This window comes from Monomorium pharaonis, chromosome 5 (assembly GCF_013373865.1).
Source record: "Monomorium pharaonis isolate MP-MQ-018 chromosome 5, ASM1337386v2, whole genome shotgun sequence".
NCBI lineage: Eukaryota > Metazoa > Arthropoda > Insecta > Hymenoptera > Formicidae > Monomorium > Monomorium pharaonis.
The window spans coordinates 10446385-10469661 of NC_050471.1; the positions used below are offsets into that span (position 1 = coordinate 10446385).

Genomic DNA, 23277 nt, shown 5'->3' on the forward strand with positions numbered 1-23277 from the left:
CGCTCTACGTTTTGCATCTTACTGATTTTACTCATTTCATGCCTTTACTGTCTTCTCGACTTGTGTGAACCTAGGACCTGACTTTTAAAAAATTAATTTTTTTATAAAAAACATTAGCATTTTTCCAGCATTAATTATTATTCCATATAAGATAGGCGCAAGTCACATTCCAAATACGCGACAACCAATCAGAAGTTTCATTGATGTTATTCCGCGCTTTTTATTTAGCTGTCGCATTTGCAATCTACGTTTTGTAGCTTATGCATTTTACTCATGTAGTTGTTTGTAATAACAATAATTTCGTTTGTAGTTTAATAGAATAAAGAACATTAAAATTAACAAAAAATGATTTGCATCCGACATTAAGATATCTTAAATTTTCTTGCGGGATTCGATTCAGAATCGTTTGTAGTTATTTTGCTTTCGTTTGTAGTTGAACCATTCGCGCGGTATAATTATTTAAACAATTTAGTAATAACGAATTATCTCGCGAACAGTTCAACTACAAACGAAAGCAAAATCACTATAAACAACTAAAAACGATTTTGAATCGAATACCAAAAGAAAATTCAAGATATCTCAATGTCGAGTGCAAGTCATTTTTTAAATTTTAATATTTTTTATTCTATTAAACAACAAACAAAATTATTGTTACTACAAACAACTACAAATAAAATGCTAACGTTTTCCATAAAGAAAAATTAATTTTTTAAAATTCGAGTGCTAGTTTACACAGGTATCTTCTCGTGCTCATTAATATTTTAATGATTTAACAAAAAAAAAAATTAGATCTGAATCTAATAAAATTTTCAGGTATCTCAGAAAAATCTTTCCGTGTTTCAGTTCTTTCAATGTACATACTTGCTTAATTGATTTCCAAAGTAAATATTTATTTATATTGCAAGAATATTCTTAATTGTATTTTCTCTTATTCTTTATTATATTTCTCCCTCATAAATTTAAGCATTAGTCAAGAAATTCCAGAAATTTTATTACGTCTGTCACGTTATTATATGCATACAAAAAAAAACCAGTGGAAATTTTGTTTTATCCACCCATTTGTTTCTATATGCATGTTATAATGCATTTATGCATTTATATGCATTTATAATAATTGTGTAGAATGCTTAAGCAAGATGACTAAAAAAATGTTGACATTTTAGAAGCCAGACAAGCATCCTGCATAATTATTTTAATGAATAATTTAAAAGCTATTTTTTGCTTTGCATCAAATAAAATTTGTTAATATTGTAGTACAATCTTTTCGTGCCTATTTTTCTTGTATATGATTATTTCTTAGCGTAAGAATCAATTTAACGTGAAGTATAATACATAAAATTAGCTTTTTGTAGCTGAACTCTCTCTCCCTGATCTCATCTCTTTTCGTTTTCTCTCCAACGTTCAATTATGCATCCGTCTCATTTTTGCACGCGCAGAAAGTGCAGCGTGCAAAGTAAAAGAAAATGTACAGCTGCGCAAAGAATATGCTTTGCTGATTGTATAAACTGCAGACTGATTCGGTAATTCCCCACGACAGTTTCGTTATCGTTATAACCTGCAGGTATAATATATGATTAAAAAAAACAACTTTAAGATAATTTTATCACGTAGAACCGGATTTCGCAAATGCCTAAAAGAGGCTCATTTAAATTTAAAAGAAAAATTACTATTCATGAAGAATGTAATGATTAATTAAATAAAATCATTATTTAAATCAATTTTCAACAAAAAATTATAAATAACCACACTGTGTATAAATAAAAATATCCAAATCTAACAATTTAAACTATTTTTTTAAGTAAAAAGAAGTAATCAACAATTTTAATTTTTTTAAAATATCTACTTTCTAATCGTTTAATGAATATATTGGAAAGTTTTTATAAGAAATCTTAGATATATAAGTTATAACGAAAAAAGAACTTAAAGATTCAGGAAAATCTCATCGTGCCTCATATGCATCAATAACCTATAATTAATTTAATTTTTCTTACAAAAATAATCAGCAATCGACTTTCAATTAAAAAAAAATTAATAAATACTAGTTCCAAATATTACTAATTCTAGAAATAAACACCAGTAACAAAATACTGGTACCAAAAAATAGAAATTTATTTCAGGATTTTTATTTGACGATAGAGCTACCTTAAGAGTTACAGAATAAACCTGCTGGACTTTAACACGCGTTCAAATTCTAACGCGCGCATGCGTACGAGCGACGCGCTTCCGTAGTCAACGCAGCCTCTAAAGACGCGCAGGAATTCTACTTGCTTTTCATCCGCTCTTGTCGCGGGAAAAAGTTCAGAGGAAAAACACCGTGCACCCATGAATTTCAGCATGGTCGCGCACGATTTTTTTTTTTCATTTGATCCGATCCCCGTGGAACCGTCGTTCATTTGACATCGCGGTACTCGACTAGCAGACGATCCATACGGCGTCTGCTGGGACCAGCTGACAGACGTATGCCGGAGCAGCCGGAGCAGCCGGAGCAAATAGCCGTTACACGTGTCCGCGGATTTTACGTGTGATGAATTAAATCTCGGCGCTTCTTTTCGCAGGAGCGAATGTCACACGCTTTCGCGATTGTCTTCGCGAAAACCCGAGGAACCTTGAGGTGTCTTAACCTATCACCTGACCTACATGTTATGTAATTTATCATAGATCTCGTATCATAGAGTACCCTGTCGAATCTCAGATGAAGCACTTCTCTCGGGAGAGATAGAGAGAGAAAACAATTTCGAGACGGTTCACCCAATTTACTCCAGCCGTCTCGATCACCTGTCGGAGCCTCGAGTTTCGGAGCGCGCGCGAAATGGGTTAGGTGGTGCCGTATGCCAGCGGGCGTAGGTTAGGTCACACCGGGAGACAGGCGGAAAATCGCGGAAAATTGAATGGGACAGCGAGTTTTCACGGACGCGACGCGTCCCGGACGGCGTGACGGTGAAGGGGGGTCCGGGGGCGCGGGACAATTCGAAGCCCAAACGTACCTGGCAATGCTGCAGCAGCGACGTGTCGCCCGTCATCCGGGTGATCACCGGCCGCGATTTCACACATGCCGTGGTCGAAACTCTCCTCCGCAATTGGGCGAAATGTCCGAACTGGCACAGTCTCTCGACACGAGCACAAAGCCTACTCGATCCTATACATGCCATCGCGGGGACCGTAGTGAGGAGGCTCACCACTGTCCGAGTGGCTCGTACCTCGCGCGCGGCTCGATCCCATCCACTCGATCCCACCAGCGGCACTCTTCGAAAAATCACACCCCCCCACGCGACTCGGCGTCGTCGTTCCTTCTCGCCGCCGCGGTCGCGGTGCACGCGGCGGTCTCTATTCGAGAACGAGAGCAGCGATTTCGTCGTGGCATTAGAGTTCGGACGATGGCTTCCTCGCCTATACGTGCCTTTTGCCAGTCGCACTCACTGCGAGCCGCATGCGCGCGTAGAAGACGTCGCCTTAAATGATACGCCTCATTCAAAATGAAAGAGTCACATTCTCGACAGTTTTATGGACCACTGAAATCGATTACGCAACAGTGTATAAGGGCCTAGGCAATGCCTAAATGCCCAGGCAATGGGCAATAGGAAATATGAAAGAGAGAAAGAGAGAAGATTCTTTCTCTCTTTCATTATTTGTTCCTATTGCCTGCTGCCTGGCATTGTGATGACCTTAACATTAATTTCGTGACTTATTTTCACCCTTGTATTATTATTATTATTAAAGAGAGAGGATATATAATATGTACATAATATATTTACAATTCGACAGTATTCGATTTAAAACTGCGGTATTTCTGCCGTTACCAACCGATTCGATTGTCCATGCAAATTATGGAAAAATAAAGTTTTACAAATAATATATGACAATATCATTGTATTGTAAACATGTACTTACGCTTATTTATAAATCAGAAATAATCAATCATGAATTAATGCTTTTATGAGCAATTAAATTAATTATTTGTAATAGATATTTGTATCGGCAATCGAGAAGTTAACATTGACAGTTGATAATATCAATGTTCTTCTATTATTCACATATTATTTGGGTGCCGGTACACGGAAAAAAGTTTGGCACTACTGCTGCATCATAGGTGGTAGTGCAGCGCCACCTCGCATTTAGGACTACAGAGTGCCAGTTTTGGGTAACTGGCAGCACTAAGCGCCGGGAGAACTGTTCTCCCCACCCTGATGGGGCAACCACTGCACTTTAAGGTTAGGAATGCTGCGGTGCGAGATTGGGACAGCAGGGCTCCCGATTGGGACAGCAGGGCTCCCAAACTGAGAGAACTGCCGTGCCAAAGAGAAGTACAACAGCGCACTCTCATTTCGTACAGCTGTTACACTAGTTGGTGCTACTGTAGTGCCAAACTTTTTTCCGTGTAGTGTTGTTTCAGATATCAAACTTGAAAGAGCTGTAGCAAGAGCAGCAAAAGGCAGGAGACGCAATGAATAGGTTAAGTTTAGTTTTTCAAAAATTTGAACAAGTAGTTCAAACGATTTTTGGCCGCGGTTTTCCTCCAGGTAACTGAAAATTAATACATACAAACATATTTTTTATTAAACTTTAAATTAATATGAATAGCACAAGTGACTATTTACATTTCTTTTGTGTGCCCTAACCTCAATCGAGGGATCGCGTAAAATAATCGACTTTGTGCGCAGATAATATCGAAAGATTTTAAGTAAACTTTATTGTAAAACTTAAAGAATTTTTAAATATCTTCCGTTGTAGGATCATTATGTGCAGTCGATTACAATGGTTTTCTGAACGAACCAAAACCGACAAGTTTCGGTAATCGCTCCTTAAAAGAAATTTTCGAAAACAGCATTTTATGGGCGGTTCCAAAACATCGTCGCAGTCTGGAAATCAGATACAAAAGGAGATTTGGAGTAGAGAAATACGTTTGGAAACCACCTGTTGCAAAAACAAATATATTAATGTGTCCAAATTGTGGTCACAATTACGAAGCTGGCCGTCTATGCGGTAAATTTTATATAAGACAATATATATTAAGAAAGATATAAAAAGCAGTTTAGATTACATTCTTGCATATCATAATAAATAAAAAGCTCATGACTTTATATCTGTGTTTGTTATGCAGGACATTGTTATGAAAAAGTAAAGTTAGAGACTAAAGAAATGCAGGACGTCATTCAAAAAGAACTAGGTCTAAGTCCAGTAGAAGAAAACGTAATTGTATTATATGATGGAGAAAAAGACTCTAAAACAGATGAATTTTGGAAGGTATTAAAAATTTATTGTGTCAATAGATATAATTGCTTTGTTTATATAGATATGGATTTAATATCTGCCTTTAATTTCAGAATCAAAGGATAGTCGAGATGCCAAAGAAAAGACCTTCATGGTTTCACCAAAATTTACTGCAGCCAACAACACAGGAGCCATCAGATAAAAAGGAGGTTAAACCTACCCATCTTGCATAAAGTACACTGGGCATCAGGATTTAATTTTTTGTAGATAAAAGTTGGGACACACCCATTAATGAGTAAATATACAGAATTTTTAAAGATTAAAAATATTACCTTTATTATCTAAATATTTAATATACTTACAACTAATATCTAGATGCGATAAGAGATTTTGTGATTGCATTTATCAATATAAAAATAAATACTTTTGCAACACACAATATTGTCTCAGTTAAAAATTTATACTATATAGTGGGCATGTGTGTGAGGTTTCTCTTTCAGTATTTTGTATTTTCAATTATCAAAATTTTCTTGTACATATTGGAATCTGAAGAAAATTTTGTGTGTAAAAATTCACGTTTTTATAACAAAATTAATGTACAAGCTCGAAATCCTCTGTCGACTTGTCTTCCTTAGAAAAATGATTCACGACATGTTCGTGGAATTCCTCAAACGTGGATAGAGATTTCCGATACATAATTCCGCATAACGGGCATATATTACTATCTATTATATCCATGTTATCGTTCACAACAGGATACTTTTCCATAGAAATACTAGGACTCGTTAGACTAGTCTGCGTAGCCCCATGCTCTTTGAAATTATTATCAGAGTCGAATTGCGTACCTGTTTGGCACATTTTTTTATTTACGTTCTTTCGACAATTATTGCATACTGCTCCTGTAAATATTTGTTTTAAAAAATTACAGATTTTTAAAAACTACAATTTAAGCTGTAACTGGAGCTAGCATAATCGATTCAATAATAAATAAATTTTAATTATAACTGAGAGACTTACCTTTCCTCATTTGTTTAATATTCTGCAAAGCCCTTCTTAACCTAGTTTGCTGCCCGAGTAAGGCATCTTTAGTTTGAGACAATCTAATCTCGTGTTGCTTCAGTTGCTCTAGTGAATCTGTGTCAGAATCTTCTGGATACGTAAAACCAACATTTTGTAAATTTAATTCGGGATTATTGTGTAACTCCATCATCTGTGTGAAACAGATATTACATAAAGATGTTAAACGATATTATTACAATATTTATACTTTACCTCTGCACACTGCTGCTCGAGGTCGGACTTTTCTAGCATAATGCTATTTATTAGTCGAAGGGATATTTCCTCCAAGCTTTGTTCTCGTTCACCTATGACAAGGAAAATTTGTTAATTGTAACAAAAAGTATCGTTTATATTTCAAAACGATACCAACCATCTGTAGTTAGTAAGTATGTCTTATTAGGATCCTGTTTGTCTGATGCATTGCAAAAGTTGTATGAAATAATGTCAGATGGCTGTGTGGCAGGATGTTGCTTGAGTGTGTCTGAGATCTTTGTCAAGTGGCTGCCCAAGGATTTGTTAGTTTTTGTCAACCTCGTTAACCTGTTCCATAATTGACGGTTCTCCCCAGCCACCATGAAAATATGATGGGACAATTGAGACTTTTGCTTTGTAAGTTCCTCTACCTTTTCCTGCACCACAAATACATTACTTATATCAGAAGTTTGTATTTTATTTTTATATCTCTCATTTTATTTTACTGAAGGAATGCATAAAAAACTCACTATAATTATTCTTTTACCATATTGTTTCTTAAAATATCAGGATCAACAAAGTTAAAATTTGAAAAAATAATGGGCCACCTGAGATGCTTATATTGAAACTTATATTCTATTATATTTTTTGTTCTTCATTGTGTGGCTAAGCAGGCAAAAAAACAAACAAGTGGCATTATTGAATAAAAAAGGCTGATATTTTTAATTTTATAATTCATAAGATATTCCTCTTACAATCTACATTGTACCTTAAATACAGTAAGAGGTAAGAATTTATAAGGAGAAGGTTTTCATTCAAGGTCTTCTTCGTTAGTTAACTTGACTTGACGAACCTGTAGGATCTGCAGTGTGGACCTGTCACTCTTATCGACTTTGACAATAGGTGCTGTCACGTCCCTGCCGCATTCGAGCCTGAGACACATGTTCTCCTCCTCTACCGCCGCTAATCGCATCTGCAGCTGCTGGCAACGTTCCTTCATGGTCTTGAAGGCGACCAACAGTGCGCAGTATGATCCGAAGGTATCGTTCTCCGGAACCTCGACGTCGTTCATCACGTGCGACATTCAACGTCAGAATTCAAGATATGAATTCGAGCGTGACAGATTTGACGTCGTGGAATTGCGTCTCACGCTACACGGCGAATTCTGTCGCCTGTCTTGCTGAAGATAAGCTCACTCGTCGTCGTAAATACGAGGTTAGCTAACCTTTACATTTTGTCTGCGAAGTCACGAGCACGCATTGGATACGCTCACGCAGGTCTTGACGAAAAACAATCGTATTTGCCCGGTGTCACTCCACGTTAACATTTGTAGAAGCCATCGCGTTATGGTGGAATAACGTGACATCGGTGATTCCCCATTTTCCGTTAACTTACTCCAACTTGCTCCAGCAATAACATCGTAGGTGGGAGAAAAGAAAAAAAAAATTGCATAAGGTCTGTTCTTTTTTAGAACTGAATTTCTTGTATATTTCTTTTTTTTTTGTTCTTTTCATTGCGAAGAGAAAAAAGAAAGTATAGCTGCATGTGCGAGATGAAGAACGTATCTAATGAAACCTAGGAGTACCTTTAATTAATTCTGATTTCCTTCTGTGTACTTTTCTAATTCTTGTAAATGTGCCCTTAGTATCTAGCTTTTGATATGAACTTTTATTTATTTTTACGTAGATATTCGTGGTACATTATCTTTTAATAACTTTTTTTTTGTATTCTTATACTAACTATATATACTTAATTTTTACATCTTTTTACTATTTATCCCAGACAGCACACAATGTTTTTATAAAATAATTTACAAAATATTTATAATATTTATTTGAATATTTTATAAATATTTACCCAAATATGTTATAAATATTTTTGTGGCCTTAGATTTGACAGATCATAAAGATTTATCATAAATATTTATGAAATATTTATAAATATTTAAAAACTATTACTATAAATCATTATTTTTTATTTACCATAAATATTGTATAAAATAATATTTAGTCTATATTTAGTAATATGTTGAATAAATATTTTTCCTTCATGTATATAAAATATATGTATAAAATATTTATATATATGTAAAAAAATAGAAATAATATATTTATAAATATTATTTATCATAAATTTATGCACATATTGTGTGCTGTCTGGGCCCAGATAGCAAAAAATATTTATGAAATATTTATAAAATATTTATAAGAAGGAAAAATATTTATATGAAATATTTTGTACATATTTTTATGTCCGAGTTTGTCAGGTATAAAAAAAATTATGATAAAAATTTATGAAAATATTTAAAACAAATATTTATACCATTATTATCAAAGAATATAAAAAATATGTCAAGTTTATATACCATAAATATTTAATTTTCAGTATATTTTAAAAATATATTCTATAATATATATTGTTGATAATAATTTTTGTATCATTTCTAAATGGTTTATGAAAAATAATTATATAATCTTTAAAAAATATTTTTTGAAAATAAATGTGTAAAATATTTATAAATAAAATATTTATGATAATATTTTGTGCTATCTGGAACATTTATATTTTATTATATTTTTTTCATGTACTTTTATATTCAATTTGCATGCAACTGGAGTCATAAGTATATTTTTTATATTTTACGACTCCATTTGTATACTGATATAAATATATATAATTAGTTGTAAAATAAAATTTTATATTTTGACTCACTCACACACACACACACACACACACACACACACACACACACACACACACACACACACACACACACATGCAAAGAGAAAGTCGTAAAATAATGTCCAAGTCCACGCTTCTGCTTCGCATTAGACTTTGACCAACTTTGACCACCTGTACAACGTACGTTTGCTCCTGTTCACTTTACTACTTTCTTACCTGGCTAAGAATTAGGATTCTCATCATATGGACGCGTAAGTATGTTATTAAAATAATTCTAAACACGCCCACTAGATGATACATATGATATGAACTGCAAGCGGATCTAAATTATTTCAATCGGTTGGTCCAAAGTCCATGACATAATTGGCGACAATTTATAGCAATATATTTAGTTGAGATGCGGGACTGTCATCACGCAGATCATTCAATGCGCGTGCACTGATTTAGGTTGGCTATTTGTGTTATGTGTGTACGTGTGCCTGATGCACCTGCATAATCTAATACATGAGCGAGTGTGACACATGGCTGGGATATTCTTGAAACTTGACATTAAGCAGAGAACGTGAGGCATCTTAACGAAGCGAGAGGAGTGAGCTTTATTGACTACATGATAACGTTTATTTCACGATCATCTTTTGTTATCAGCGATATCGTTCGCCTTCGAAATGTCAATAATACCTGTTAATCTTTGTTCTGTAGCGGTACAGTGGTATCAGGCCCGAGTTCTCTAGAGAAACCAGTTATGTACAAGACGCTCTCCAATGTGTCCAAGTATACAGTAAGTGCATACATCTGTATATTTTGTATAGAAAGTGGAGAAAAGAAACTCAGTAAAATGATTGAATCAACAGGTCTACAATGGACTGCGTAGGACATCGCCCGTTCTTCGCGCGGTACCTATAACGACGTTAAATCTAAATAAGCAACCGATCCCGAAACAACCTGTACCTGATCTCAAGCAAACCGCAGAACGTTACTTGAAGTACGTGTCCTTGTACCTTTTTAAGTTCAAGTGTCATTATTCATAATTTATTAATGATATTACAGATCCTTAAAGCCGTTGTTGACTGACAAGGAATATAAAAATACAGAGAGCATTGTTAGTGATTTTATAAGCCACACAGGTGCAGGACCTAAATTACATGCAAAATTGCTTGAAAGATATCAAAACACTGATAACTGGGTGCTTATCATATCTTTATCTGTCTATCATATTTTTTTAAAATTAATATATCAGTTCAGGGAATGAACAAATTAACATTTGGTCATTTTAGATGAAAGAATGGTGGCTGGAAACTGCATATCTAGGATACCGTATGCCTGTGATCGTGCATTCCAGCCCTGGAAATGTTGGACCACCAATTACTTTCCAGCGACCAGATGACATATATGTGTATGCAGCGCGTCTCATTGCTGCAGTGTGTGATTACAATGAGATGGTCAAGAGGTGAGTTTTATGCAGTTTTCAGTGTTTTTTATGCTCCTTGTGATACATTCGTTTGATAAATGACAGTGGAAAGATGAAACAAGAAATGGCTCGTAATGATCCACTCGACATGCAGCCTTATGCCTTAATACTCGGCACGCACAGGCAGCCCAACGAAAAAGTCGACAAATTGTTGCACACAGATGAGGCAAAACACATAATAATTATAAGCAATAATAATGTAAGTGTAATTAACCCGATGAAAACAATGTGGCATATACATTTTGTTTATATTACAGTTCTTTAAACTTTTCGTTGTTGATCAAAGTGGCATTTTAAGCGAGGGCAAACTTGTGGCTGCCATGAAAGATATCGCGGATCGCTCATGCACCCAGGGAAAGCCTGTAGGAATTTTAACTGGGAACGATCGAGACACTTGGGCAAAGGATTACAGCTTACTTTTAGGTTTATTTTAGTCTTTGTCTTTTTTTCTGTTCCTTTTACCTTCGCAATTTAAGTTTCTTGCCTTTTCGAACGTGCACGATTTTTTGGTGTAATTTCTAATCATTATCTGTCTCAAATCATTATTATTGTACTTTCAGAACTGGGTAATAATAGGAATATAATCAAGGATATAGAAACTTCTTTGTTTGTATTATGTCTGGATAAGGATATACCCAAGGATGCTTTTAAGGAAAAAAATAACGCCTCTGTCAGAGCGATTCAAACTATGACAGGCTATAATAGCTCTGTAAATGCCGGTAATAGGTGGCACGACAAGACTGTGCAGGTAAAACTACATTTAATCAGCATCTATTATAAATAAATTTAATATATCAAACGATTTCAAATAGATAAAAATCTTGTGAAGCCAAGATGAACAAGGAATATATCTTTACAGTTTATAGTATCTGCCGACGGTTATATCGGCATGGAATATGAACACAGTCCATGCGAAGGAGTTCCAGTTGCTGTCCTTCACGATTACGTATTAAAATATATGTAAATAATAATAATAATAATAATAATAATAATAATAATAATAATAATAATAATAATAATAATAATAATAATAATAATAATAATAATAATAATGCCATCGTAGTGAAGCGCAAATAAAAATTTGTATGTATTTTCAGAGCAGCAAAAGAAAACGCGAGGGATGTAAAGTTTATGGATTTTCCGAGACCAGAACTTTTGAAGTTCGAGACTAATGACACTATAGATTGTGCAATCGATATAGCTACTGATGTGGTAGACAAGTAAGTTAATCATACTCCCTTTACTGTAGTACAAATTATGTCATTACTGTAGAAAATACACGTGTGATCTCTTAGGCTTTCAGATGACGTAGACATGGAATGTTTTACATTCGACAAATTCGGTGCGGACGCCATAAAAACGATTAAACTGAGTCCTGACAGTTTTATTCAGATCGCGATGCAAGTAACATTCTATAATTTACAAAGAAAGGCCTCGGCTCATTACGAAAGTGCGGGATTACGAAGATTCATAAACGCCAGAACCGAATGCATTAGGTCTACCAGCACCGAGTCGGTCGAGTTCGCGAAAGCTATGCTTCCCGAGAAACACAAGAGCAAGCAACAAAAAAAGGAATTGATGATCAAAGCAATAAACGCTCATAAAGAATACGCCGCACAGGTGAGGCATACATTATAATTATAATTACAGTAAGGATTATAATACTGTAATTATAATACATCTTTAATTATTATGTCTCTTGATAAAATCAAATGTGCATTTCAACTTAACGTCTCTTTTTGCTCCAGGCTGCGACTGGTCAAGGTGTCGATCGGCATCTGTTTGGCTTAAAAATGATAGCAAAAAGCGAAGGAATGGAGCTCCCAGAATTGTACAAAGATATTGGTTATACTAAAAGTACATATTTCAATTTAACGTCAAGTCAGGTAATTCAAAGTTTGGCTTCTAAAGAATTTCCTTGGCGGAAATAAAATGTGAAAATATTTTAATGAAAAGATAAATGCACTAATCGACATTTCTCTTATTTAAAGGTGCCTTATAAAACAGAGTCTTTTATGTGTTATGGACCGGTAGTTCCGGATGGTTATGCTTGCTGCTACAATCCACGACCGAAGGATATTTTATTTGCTTGTTCATCGTTTAAATCATGTAGTGAGACCAATACGAGAGACTTTGCTCGTATTTTACGGCAGACACTAAGCGACATGCGAGACATAGGAAGTGAATGAAAATATAGAAATTCCATTTTTGTTACGACGGAAGATTTGCCAATTTGATATTTTTATACTTGCGATAGCAAGTAAAAATAAACATGCTCAAATCAAGCGGATTTGTTTTGTATAAACTTTATTACGAAATATATACTAAAGATCCAAAACACTGCAGAATGTACCATCTTCTTGACTTGGTGCTCTATATATGTTACAATTGTATTTTGTCATACAATAAACATATAACGTTAAATATATAACGTTAATCTCAATGGAATCACTTAAAAATTTTTCAATATATAAATATAAAAATGATCAAAAAGACATTATGCGCATTTGGCAGGTATTATGTTACAAAATATATCACAGTTCTGTTCTGGTTCTGGGAGGATAACCCCAGAAGAATGTTGGATAGCCCCTGACTTCCCTTTCTCTGGCTACAAAAGCGGTGAAAGAAGAAATGCAATTTCCTATAAAATAGTTAGACCTTCCAAGAATCGCTAGATCCAAATGTGGGGATACCGGCGGTTTCTGCCGGAACACTGATATCTACATAAGGACGATAACATTATTACTTCGTGACACGATGGCGATATGATGAATATATGAGCTTACCTTCATACGCGACAGGGCTTCTCCAAGTTTGTCCAACATGTAATCATTGTCGGATGCTACAAATACAGACTTGACATCGTTGCCGTTGCGAATAACACGCTTCAGCTGAGTTATTATTACATCGAATGATGGAAGGCACATCGACAGAGTCGCTTTGCCACGCTCATTTTGATAACCAAGACACTGGGGAGCAGCGAAAAGATCCGGCGCAGATGGTATATGTTCGCAGGCGCGCTCCTGAAAAGCAAACGCAAAATATATTTTATGAATATTTTTTAATAAATTATTTATTAAATTAAGAAAATACTAGTTTGTATGAATTTTATATACATTTGTATACATTCAAGTTTGAAGAATTAAATAATCTATGTAAAGACAACACACAAAATGTGTACTAAGATACAGCTCTGATCGGTTGATGCCTTCTCAATTTAAATTGTATATTCACACATCTAATATTATATTGTCATCTAACATCTAATATTAACAATTTTTTATATTTTTATTTAGAAATCATTATTCTTGATAGAATGTTAATAAAATATTTTCCATATAAAAATATCTTCACCAAATGCCACATACCCAGTCGATTCCGTTTCGCAAATGTATACCGACAAATGCGCCCCTTGGCAATTTTTCCTTTATGAAAGTCTTTGCTTTATTCAGGATGTCGTTGTTCCACTTGAGGCACTTCTGCAGAGGCTTGTACACAAGCTGAACCGGGAAACTAGCGGGTGCGCCTGTAAAAGCTAGTACCGGCCAAGTTTCAGGTGGATAATGCTGCTGCCATTGTTGTTGTCTCGTTTGAGCGTAATACACATCGTAATAATGAAGCGGTTTATAAAATTCTGATTTAACAAAATCTATATTATATGTGTCCCAGAATGGACCAAACGGATTCCCTTGTTTTGCGTTGCAGGACGTCCCATTGCTCCCTATGCGGGCCTCATAACAGAAAGCTGAGGAAGAAAATGGATTTATCTCATTCCAAAAAATTGACATTAAAACTTGCTTATCTTACTTAATGAAAGACTCGACAGTAGAGCTTACATATTCTCTTTTCAGGTGGCCATTTCCTCGGCGCAACGTCCCTCATGAAATCCTCCATCAATATTGCTCTATGGCAACTTTGTACTTGGGAAACATTAAAATAGGTATCAAATGGTATTTGTATCTGAGAACAGAATTATAGATATTAGATACGTAATTGTGAATTTCGTAGATACGTAAAATCTGCGCTTACAGATCTTGTCTCTCCCGTACGATACTCGACCCACGGCGGTAGCACTAGCGTGCGATTCAAGGCCTGGGCGAATCCGAGGACTCCCAGGAAGTGATCCGCCTGATTACCGAAGCGTCCTGAAATGAAACCGCCAAGATTATTGTCAATGTTGTTATCATGGAATAATGTCGTACATGTGATAAAAATCGAGATCTTACCCATGCAGGGACAATAAACGATATAGCCATTCACGTCAATCTCAACGTTCTGGCTAAGTGCGGCGTAAAAATGTGTCAAAAGTAACGTGAAAATCGATATCCTCAGCATCGCAATGTGTCACGAAGTTTCCCAATATTTGTTTGTAAGAATGGTGTAATATATTCGCGAATTCCTGTAAAATACGTTTGAATTAGACGTTTACTACAAACAACTTTTGCGCGATCTGACGCATGAGGTTAAGTCTACAATGAGTCGTGAGACAGCTGATTCTAGTTTTCCGGTTTCCATGGAGACGCACGTCGCTCAGAAAAATACGTAAAGAATTCGCTTCGCGATTTACAAATTAGAAATAAATTTCTCAAAAATAAAATCGATATTTATATTAAAATTCACACAGATTTACTTCTGCGTAAATATATTTTTTTATTAAGAGCAAATTAATGCTTACAGAATCATAACATTTTGAGCACATTAAATTTTCTAAACAAGCTTTCATCACATTAAATATCATTCTTAACAAATCGTACCAATTTTTTTAAATAACTCCAGATCACATCATCAAATATTATGATTTATATCATTCCTAACAAAATATAAAGATATTGCTTCTTCATAATGACTATAACATGAAATTCTACAAACTAAAGAAATGCATCCAAAAGCGATAAAAGTATTAAGAATAAAGGGGAGCGAAGGGCTGTAATAATGTACAATTTTATAATAAATACTGGGAAAAGTGTGGTAAAGTAGTCCACAATAACAATATTTATTATGTATATAATTTTCATTGCGGCACTGCTGGTGGTGGGTCATTGTCATCAACAGGGGCTCCTCTGTAATTTGGGACGATGATCGGTTCAGAACATTTTGGAACCATTGGTGTAAATGGTAGCAGAGAACCAAAGAAAACATGTTGGATAACAGGAAATTTTGACAATACCTGGAAAATAAAAACGATAGAAGCAACAATTCTTTTTTTTGTAACACGTATTGATTCTGATTACCTCCACTTGATACATTTTGACAAGACCGCTGTTCACTTTCGACCACGAAGATACCGCACTAACATTCCATAACTGATTTGAATGTTCGGCGAATGGTCCTATTTTTACCTAATAAAACGTAATTATTATATTTAAAAGATCCTTAATCTTTTAAAATCGTAAATTCATGCGAATAAGAGCAGACAAATTTCATCATATTTTTGCAAATTTGAACAACGTACCTTTAAAATAAATTCGATGCAGCCAAGAAACATATACTTCTTGCTGTAAGATTCCACGATACCTTGGTCTACAAAGTGACGTGGTTCTATTCGTGGATGTCCTAAAACATTAAATTGTATTAAGATAAATATCATGAATTCTATAAGCAAAAAAACTTTTCTTGAATCACATTGTATTATATCAGTAAAAATGTATGAAAAGTATATTCATATAAGTACACAAAAATTAATACCAGTAAGCTGAGCACTTCCCCATATAAAGGGCACAAATTGATAATCATCCAAGCTCCAAACGCCATGACTACCTGCTGGCTCCATGCGATACGTCAACTGAAGTCTGCGTGCCAATTCTAGGTACCTTTATAAATCGAGAAAATAAATAATTTAACTGTGACTAAATAAGTAATTATAAAAAATATCAGAATAACTATGTAATAAACTAAATCAAATTTATAAAAATTAAAATACCTATTAAATACTTTTATTACAGTAGCAATCTTATCACTTTCTTCAAACACGCCTATTTTGAACATGCAGCAGAGAAACATGAGAAAAGCCATTTCATGACCTGTTCCATAATCAATACGAGTTGGATTCCCAAAACTTTCATATAAATACTCCACTATCTCTGGAATTGCGCGATGCAAATCTTCTGGCAACACTTGTTTCAATTCCTCTGCAGCATTCTGTAACGGTAAAACTAATTATAATTTTTAAAATTAAAATTGTATAGCTTTCCATTACTCTTATGAGTAATTTTATATTTTTAAATACAACTCCAATATGACATACCTGCTGCAGTCTCTCATGCCATGTGCGAAACGATTTATTGCCAAATCGCTGCGGTTGTTCAGTAGGTGGAATTTCTGTTATCCATGCATCAAATTTGTTTAACATCTGTACAACACTGCCTATTGCAGGTGACTGTGGACATTCTGCATCCAAAGCGTGTCCCTGAACAGCATCGTTTAAGGCTAAAATAAACCCCAAGTATTCCTGTAAACAATATTTTATGTAAAAAGTATTACTTTTTATTTATATAAATATTATAAATGTATATATTATATAAAGTGCTGGACAAATATAATGACACTATATAGTTACAGTTATTGACCTATTTCTCTTAAAAAAAATGGCAGAAAAATATTAAATTCTTAAAATTTTTTAATTTTATTTTTATATATAATTATGTTATAAGAAATAATATAAATAAATAAAAAATATAATTATAAATATTTTTTGTAAATGCTTTATCCTTGAGCAAAATTATTGGCGTAATCAATATATTACATATTCATATAATAATATAATCTATCCTCTATTATTAAACAAAAAGAGATATGAGAAGTTTTAATGTTAATTTTGATTGAACTACAAGAAATATGTAATAATGATAACTACAAAAATAAAATCTTTACTTTTAAATAAAGAGTTATAAAAATATATAAAATTTTTTACAGAAATAATCACTTTGTTATTCTTTTCTTCAAAAATACTTATTTTGTGATAACAGCCACATGCACTGTCCCAATAATTTTGTCCACACTATATGTATACATAACAGAATACATTCTATGGTCAGCAGTTAAAATAAATACAAGATAGTAATGAAAAATAAACAACTAGAGAAAATATCTTACATAGTAAGCTTCTGATCTTTTCCAAAGTGCCAAATCATTTTGTGTCTTGACGCGCTTTTTTGGAACGACAAATTCATGTGGCTTGGCTGAAACGACATATTGAAGCGCAATCTTTATAAATGTCAATCAATTATCAGACATATACCATAAGATACATACGTGACATATGTGTTCCTGTCAAAGGAAATTTTGGCGTTGACATGATGAACGCTTGAGGATTTGACTACGATATCAATGGGCTCCGTTAAGGCAACACAATGGTATTTTTAACAACTGACAGCATTTTAGTTAGACGCGACGATTAAACGCAATTAGATGACTCGATCATCCGTTATCGCTAATTCTATCCCGGATAGGAGGAATGCGATGAAACCTAACCTAATAATGAAGCGTTTTCTTCGCAGCGCCGCGATAAGAGACACTTTCGGGCAACGGTAGCGCGTAAATTGCCATGTAAATTATTTCATATATGACGTATGTAAATAAATTATAGACAGAGGTAATAATTAATGACACTCATGACCTTCTAACGAAATCGTTCGATTGTCAATCTCTCACCTCGCTTAAGCACGACTTGAAAAAATGTCATGCGCACACGCCAAAAAAGCTGCTATTTGAAATTCGTGTGCCAGACCTTACGAAATTTTATTTAAGGCCGGTTCCCCACGGGCTCAGAAAACGGAATCGGAACGAGCGGATCACCAATCAGCGGGATCGTTTTGACGGAATTAGTAAAACGGTTCTATCAGAAAGATCCCGTGATTGGTGATCCGCCTTTCCGATTCCGTTTTCCGAGGCCCATACGAACACTGCGCCACTGCGCACAGGTGCTAGGGAAGAAACTAGTTACGCAGGTTAGAAAAGAGGAACTATATGTTTTTGCGTATATTTTGTTTATCGCAAAAAGGATAGAAAGTTTGACAAACGTTTCCAATGTGGCATCGAGAAATTTCTTGCTTGTCTTTTGTTAGTTTGAGTTAATTAATAAAAATATTATATTTTTTATTATTACGTAACAGTAAGTTTGAACATAATTTATATTCAATGAAAACACGATGTTACAGAGCGATGGTTATTTTTGCCAGATTCGTTCGTTTTAAGCAAAACCGTGTCGAATGAGCATGATTATATTTATATTTGAGATGAATATATGAACAGGATTTAAATAAGTAGAGCTGTTATATTTAAATAATAGAGAGCATATTTATTTTTTTATAATTGACACGACATACCAAAGAAAGAATACAAAATGGGTAAAAGTTTTTCTAAAGGCAAATAATTTATCTTTGAAGAGACTTCAAAGTTAACGATTAAACAAATTTTTTATAGATAAACAATGTTCTCCAGAAGAAATTGAAAAAAAGCGTTTACAAGCACTGCAGAGAAGACAACAAGCTCAATTGAAAGCCCAAAATGTATCTGCTAATAGTCCAGCTACTCCAGCTCATCAACAAGCTCAATTGAAGATTCAAAATGCTCCTACAAATACACAGACTCATCAACAGACAATATTAAGTGACAGCAGTAATGTTGTCCGACCAAACAAATCAAACTATCGTTTTAATCCTATAGTATCCAAAAATTTTTTCAGTAAAATATTGTCAGTATCAGGAAAATGTTACATGATCAGCGAGGATAGATTTGCATTAGAAGTGCCATTTGTACCTGCAATTATTGAAACATTTAAAACAGTTCCAAGTAGAATATATGGTAATTATCAGTTGATTGATTTAATAATAACGTGTGCAAATATTTATAATATTTATTAACATTTAATTTGTTAGATCCAAAATCTAAAATATGGAATTTCCACATTAACGATTATAACAGCTTATTACAAAAATTGGCACAGACTAAGGACTTGAGAATATTCGTAACAAAGATACCAGAAGCTGTTCTTCAGGTAATTGATAATACAAAATAAAAGTAAATCTAAATATAATCAAATTGTAAAACACTTACTTTTTAGGTATTTAAAAAAAATTTAAAGTCAAACAATAAAACAATATATCAAGAACAAGATTTATCAAAGATTGATGAACAGTTAGTAACTACTTTAATGCCATTTCAACAAGAAGGTGTTTGGCAAGTATTTTTTATGTGCAACTATATGTGTTTTACATATATGTATTTTAATATTTTTCTTTAAATTTATATATTTTAGCTATGGTATATTGAAGAATGGCCGTTGCATGATTGCAGATGATATGGGTTTAGGGAAAACTATACAAGCATTAGGTATAGCGCACTATTTTAAGGAAAGTTGGCCGCTTCTAATTGTAGCGCCTTCATCAGTCAAGTAAGTTCCATGATTGATTTAATAGAAGTCTTCATAAGTGCTTCAAGTACAATACTGAAAGTATTTTATTTAGGTATCAGTGGTCTTCAGCAATTTATGAATTTTTACCAACCGTACCTACACATTACATTCATCATTTTGCAAATACAAAAGACCGCATTGACGATGATAAAATTACCATAATATCGTATGATTTGTTAGTGCGAGCTAAGGATATTTTTGCAAAACATATTTATGGATTTGTTATTTTGGTACGTACGTACGTACGTACGTGTGTGTGTGTGTGTGTGTGTGTGTGTGTGTGTGTGTGTGTGTTGGTGGTTTTGTGTGTGTGTGTGTGTGTGTGTGTGTGTGTGTGTGTGTGTGTGTGTGTGTGTGTGTGTTGGTGGTTTTGTGTGTGTGTGTGTGTGTGTGTGTGTGTGTGTGTGTGTGTGTGTGTGTGTGTGTGTGTGTGTGTGTGTGTGTGATTTTGAATAAGATCAACGTTGCCATTACATTTTGTGAAATTGTAGGACGAGTCTCACTCTTTGAAGAGCAGATCGACCGCGAGATTTCAAGCTGTTCAACAAATATGTTCTTATGCGCGCCATGTTGTACTGCTCACTGGTACTCCGGCTCTTTCGAGACCAAGCGAATTGTATTCCCAAATTTCTCTTATTATGCCACATTTTATGAGGTAATAAAAAAGGTATGAGGTAATAAATATATGCTTCATCTATATAAACATATATTTTAAAAATATTTTGTTGGCAGTTATGAAGATTATGGTGAACGATATTGTGGAGGGGAGAGGTCTGTGTATAGTGGAGAGTTTACAGGTTCCTCAAATATGCAAGAGTTACAGATATTGCTGAAGACCTATTGCATGATACGAAGACTAAAAGCTGACGTTTTACATCAGATGCCATCTAAGATAAGGTCTTAAAAAAAAATATTTTTTTAGGTGTTAAAAATTTTAATAGAACTTTTAACATTTATTTAACTTTCAACATTTTATTAACATTCAACATTTTAGTTATTTTATGTTTTAGGCAGTTAATTATTTTAGATTCAGCCTTAATTAAGGCTGGCACCAAACAAATGAATGAGATGTCGAAAAAAATGGAGAAAACTATGGCGGCTTCCGAGAGGCATAATGCTCTATTGCAATATTACACAGAGTCAAGCTACGCAAGACTGAAGGCAGTCTGGTACATAAATATAGTTATGTTTCTTAATCTATACATTAATCATTTCGGTTTCAATTAATTTAACGTTGGCATTACAGCAATTACGTTTCGAATTTATTTGAAAGCAAGAAAAAATGCCTTTTGTATGCTCATCATCAAGTTGTTTTGGATAGTATTTGCAATCTTGCTGAAGATATGAATATACGGTAAGTTGCTATAATTATCGCCTAGTGTCATGTATTGCAATTGTGATTTACAGGTACGTAAGAATTGACGGTAGAACTACCCCAGAGCAAAGAAAATTCCAGGTCGACCAATTTCAGGAACGGGACGATTGTTTGGCAGCGATTCTGTCAATTACCGCTGTGAACGCGGGCGTTACGTTAACGGCCGCGAATCTTGTAGTCTTCACCGAATTATTCTGGAATCCCGGTGTAATTGATATTTACCATAAAAACTAATCTTAAGATTATTACATATTTAATTAGTCTCACGGTGTTAATGCATGAAACTGTTTTCAGATTTTGCTTCAGGCAGAAGACAGAGTGCACAGAATCGGGCAAAACGACACCGTGACAATCCAGTACTTGGTGGCACAGAACACTGCAGATGATCACATATGGTCATTGATCAAAAAGAAGATAAGAATCCTGAAAGAAGGCGGTCTCAATCAAGATTTTTCAATAGATGACATCGACATCATAAAGAAGGACGATAACAAGCAAAGAAACTTGGCTTCTTTTCTGAACATTTCTTCATCCTCTGAGAAAGGATCTCAATCGCAGCATGATGAGGAATGTGCAACTCCAGGAACGTCTACTTCAAACGATATCAAAGAGTTGCTAGACACGGACGAGGAATGCTTTGATTCTTGTGATTGGGACAACATTATATGATTGTACGATGTTTTCTCACTTTTGCAATAACTTTTTTCCTTTCTTGCTAAGTTAAGAAGTATTTTTTGTACGAAAAAAGATTAAAAAATTCTATGTTACATCAGATTTTATTTTTTTCATTATCCCTGAAAAGCTGTACCAAGAAAGAACTGTCTTTTTTTAAGAATTAAATTTGATAATAAATGAATATTTTCAAAATAAGTTTTAAATAATTTTCAAAATACTTAAAAAAAAATGAGACTAAAATCTGTTTTATCGAAAAAGTGTTTTATAACCGGCTCGATCACGAAATCGTGGCGACGTTCTATAGATGGCATGCAGCTTCCACACGCGACCGACGGCTCGGCAGCACGCGCGTGAATTTTGGTTAATATTGTTTATAACAGAGTAAATGACAATGTCTCTTTTCAACGTTCGACAATTCTTCGGCACGTTGTATCAACGTTACATGTTCTCATTACCAGCGATACACTTATCTCGCACACAAAAGGTAAGAGCGAAATCAGCGGCTCTTCAAGGTTAGAGTAAATACTTTTACTGTTTGCACTTGATCATTATTACATAATAATGCAAAAAAGTCCCAAGGCCGTGCAATAATCATGCGAGAATTTTATTGTTGCAATTTATATTTGTTGCATATGAGTCTAGATCTATTAATTAGTATGTTTCTTTTAGATTTTTATTATCTGCTTCACCAGTGGTTCAATATTACTGGGAGGATTAGCACAATTTTTGAAGAGACGCCGGAGACACCCCATTGCACCTCCCAAGAGGCAATACAGAGATTACAAGACAAGATTAGGAAATGTCAAGAATGCCAATTTTGGTAATACTGTTGTTATATGCTATGTGTCACATTAACATAAATTACAAAAAGTTAATGTGCTATAAAATTACAATATATTTCAATTTATATTAATATATATATCAAAGCAAAACAATACATATTTTCTATTACTTTTAATGTTTAGATGTGTTGTCGCAAGCATCTTGGGCAAGAAGAAGTGAAGCCAGTACTAGAAGCCACATTAGTGATCGAGTGTCACTCATCTCCTCTGTACCAGGTGGTCCTGATAACGATGAAAAACTTACTCCACAACAGTATGGTGTCCTTGGTAAGTTTAATGATACTAACAATTTGAATCTGTTTATTTTGTATATAAAAGTTAATGTATAATTCTGACGTCAAATTCATCAAGAAGCTATATTTGA

The 23277-nt window shown here is 34.3% G+C and overlaps 8 protein-coding genes across 17 annotated transcripts in view; 4 read left to right on the forward strand and 4 right to left on the reverse strand.

The window, feature by feature from the left end:
* Nucleotides 1–3535, reverse strand: part of LOC105831936 (decaprenyl-diphosphate synthase subunit 1) — a 39047-nt gene extending 35512 nt beyond the window's left edge. Inside the window, exon 1 of the mRNA XM_036287413.1 lies at nt 2985–3535. Coding sequence (XP_036143306.1) covers nt 2985–3149 — 165 coding nt within the window. The 5' untranslated portion in view covers nt 3150–3535. The remainder of the gene's footprint in view (nt 1–2984) is intronic.
* A 525-nt stretch (nt 3536–4060) lies between these two features.
* On the forward strand, nt 4061–5644 carry LOC105831937 (39S ribosomal protein L32, mitochondrial). The gene is made up of 4 exons (XM_012672432.3): nt 4061–4517; nt 4729–4980; nt 5099–5241; nt 5322–5644. Exons 1-4 carry the CDS (start codon nt 4442–4444, stop codon nt 5439–5441), a joined length of 591 nt encoding a protein of 196 aa, XP_012527886.1. The 5' UTR covers nt 4061–4441; the 3' UTR covers nt 5442–5644.
* Nucleotides 5518–7576, reverse strand: LOC105831935. The gene is made up of 5 exons (XM_012672430.3): nt 7313–7576; nt 6638–6896; nt 6481–6572; nt 6226–6418; nt 5518–6107 (listed from the first exon to the last, which is right to left on the reverse strand). Exons 1-5 carry the CDS (start codon nt 7541–7543, stop codon nt 5800–5802), a joined length of 1083 nt encoding a protein of 360 aa, XP_012527884.1. The 5' UTR covers nt 7544–7576; the 3' UTR covers nt 5518–5799.
* LOC105828544 (carnitine O-acetyltransferase) lies at nt 7551–13033 on the forward strand. 4 transcript variants are annotated; one of them, XM_036287412.1, is made up of 13 exons: nt 7551–7674; nt 9841–9919; nt 9993–10123; nt 10189–10324; nt 10416–10588; nt 10655–10808; nt 10867–11032; nt 11170–11357; nt 11469–11569; nt 11707–11829; nt 11905–12229; nt 12358–12495; nt 12601–13033. In XM_036287412.1, the coding sequence occupies exons 2-13, from the start codon at nt 9884–9886 to the stop codon at nt 12796–12798; spliced, it is 1869 nt and encodes a 622-aa protein (XP_036143305.1). In that variant the 5' UTR covers nt 7551–7674; nt 9841–9883; the 3' UTR covers nt 12799–13033. The 4 variants fall into 4 exon arrangements, with proteins under 4 accessions (XP_036143305.1, XP_036143304.1, XP_012522367.1 ...); XM_036287411.1 differs by lacking the exon at nt 7551–7674 and adding an exon at nt 7820–7914; XM_012666913.3 differs by lacking the exon at nt 7551–7674 and adding an exon at nt 9181–9392.
* LOC105828545 (GDP-fucose protein O-fucosyltransferase 1) lies at nt 12900–15088 on the reverse strand. Its single transcript, XM_012666915.3, has 6 exons — nt 14836–15088; nt 14639–14754; nt 14446–14569; nt 13978–14354; nt 13396–13632; nt 12900–13329 (listed from the first exon to the last, which is right to left on the reverse strand). The coding sequence occupies exons 1-6, from the start codon at nt 14942–14944 to the stop codon at nt 13144–13146; spliced, it is 1149 nt and encodes a 382-aa protein (XP_012522369.1). The 5' UTR covers nt 14945–15088; the 3' UTR covers nt 12900–13143.
* Nucleotides 15089–15239: 151 nt separating this feature from the next.
* Nucleotides 15240–18298, reverse strand: LOC118644139 (serine/threonine-protein phosphatase 2A activator-like). The gene is made up of 8 exons (XM_036287414.1): nt 17861–18298; nt 17702–17787; nt 16854–17057; nt 16530–16747; nt 16295–16419; nt 16062–16162; nt 15841–15948; nt 15240–15776 (listed from the first exon to the last, which is right to left on the reverse strand). Exons 1-8 carry the CDS (start codon nt 17901–17903, stop codon nt 15621–15623), a joined length of 1041 nt encoding a protein of 346 aa, XP_036143307.1. The 5' UTR covers nt 17904–18298; the 3' UTR covers nt 15240–15620.
* Nucleotides 18299–18534: 236 nt separating this feature from the next.
* On the forward strand, nt 18535–22170 carry LOC105833507 (SWI/SNF-related matrix-associated actin-dependent regulator of chromatin subfamily A-like protein 1). Of its 5 annotated transcripts, none has more exons than XM_012675290.3 (13): nt 18535–18667; nt 18766–18954; nt 19031–19411; nt 19486–19604; nt 19671–19786; nt 19866–20000; nt 20074–20251; nt 20513–20676; nt 20754–20918; nt 21032–21190; nt 21268–21375; nt 21429–21603; nt 21691–22065. In XM_012675290.3, the coding sequence occupies exons 2-13, from the start codon at nt 18951–18953 to the stop codon at nt 22063–22065; spliced, it is 2079 nt and encodes a 692-aa protein (XP_012530744.1). In that variant the 5' UTR covers nt 18535–18667; nt 18766–18950. The 5 variants fall into 5 exon arrangements, with proteins under 5 accessions (XP_012530744.1, XP_012530745.1, XP_012530746.1 ...); XM_012675291.3 differs by having other exon boundaries at nt 18562–18719; nt 18787–18954; XM_012675292.3 differs by having other exon boundaries at nt 18562–18667; nt 18787–18954.
* Nucleotides 22171–22355: 185 nt separating this feature from the next.
* LOC105833508 (mitoguardin) overlaps nt 22356–23277 on the forward strand; it is a 28919-nt gene continuing 27997 nt past the window's right edge. For 2 of the 3 annotated variants that reach the window (XM_012675295.3, XM_012675296.3), the window contains exons 1-3: nt 22356–22555; nt 22741–22891; nt 23037–23180. In XM_012675295.3, the coding sequence (XP_012530749.1) occupies nt 22457–22555; nt 22741–22891; nt 23037–23180 (394 nt within the window). In that variant the 5' untranslated portion in view covers nt 22356–22456. The remainder of the gene's footprint in view (nt 22556–22740; nt 22892–23036; nt 23181–23277) is intronic. The other variant, XM_012675297.3, reaches the window with a different exon arrangement.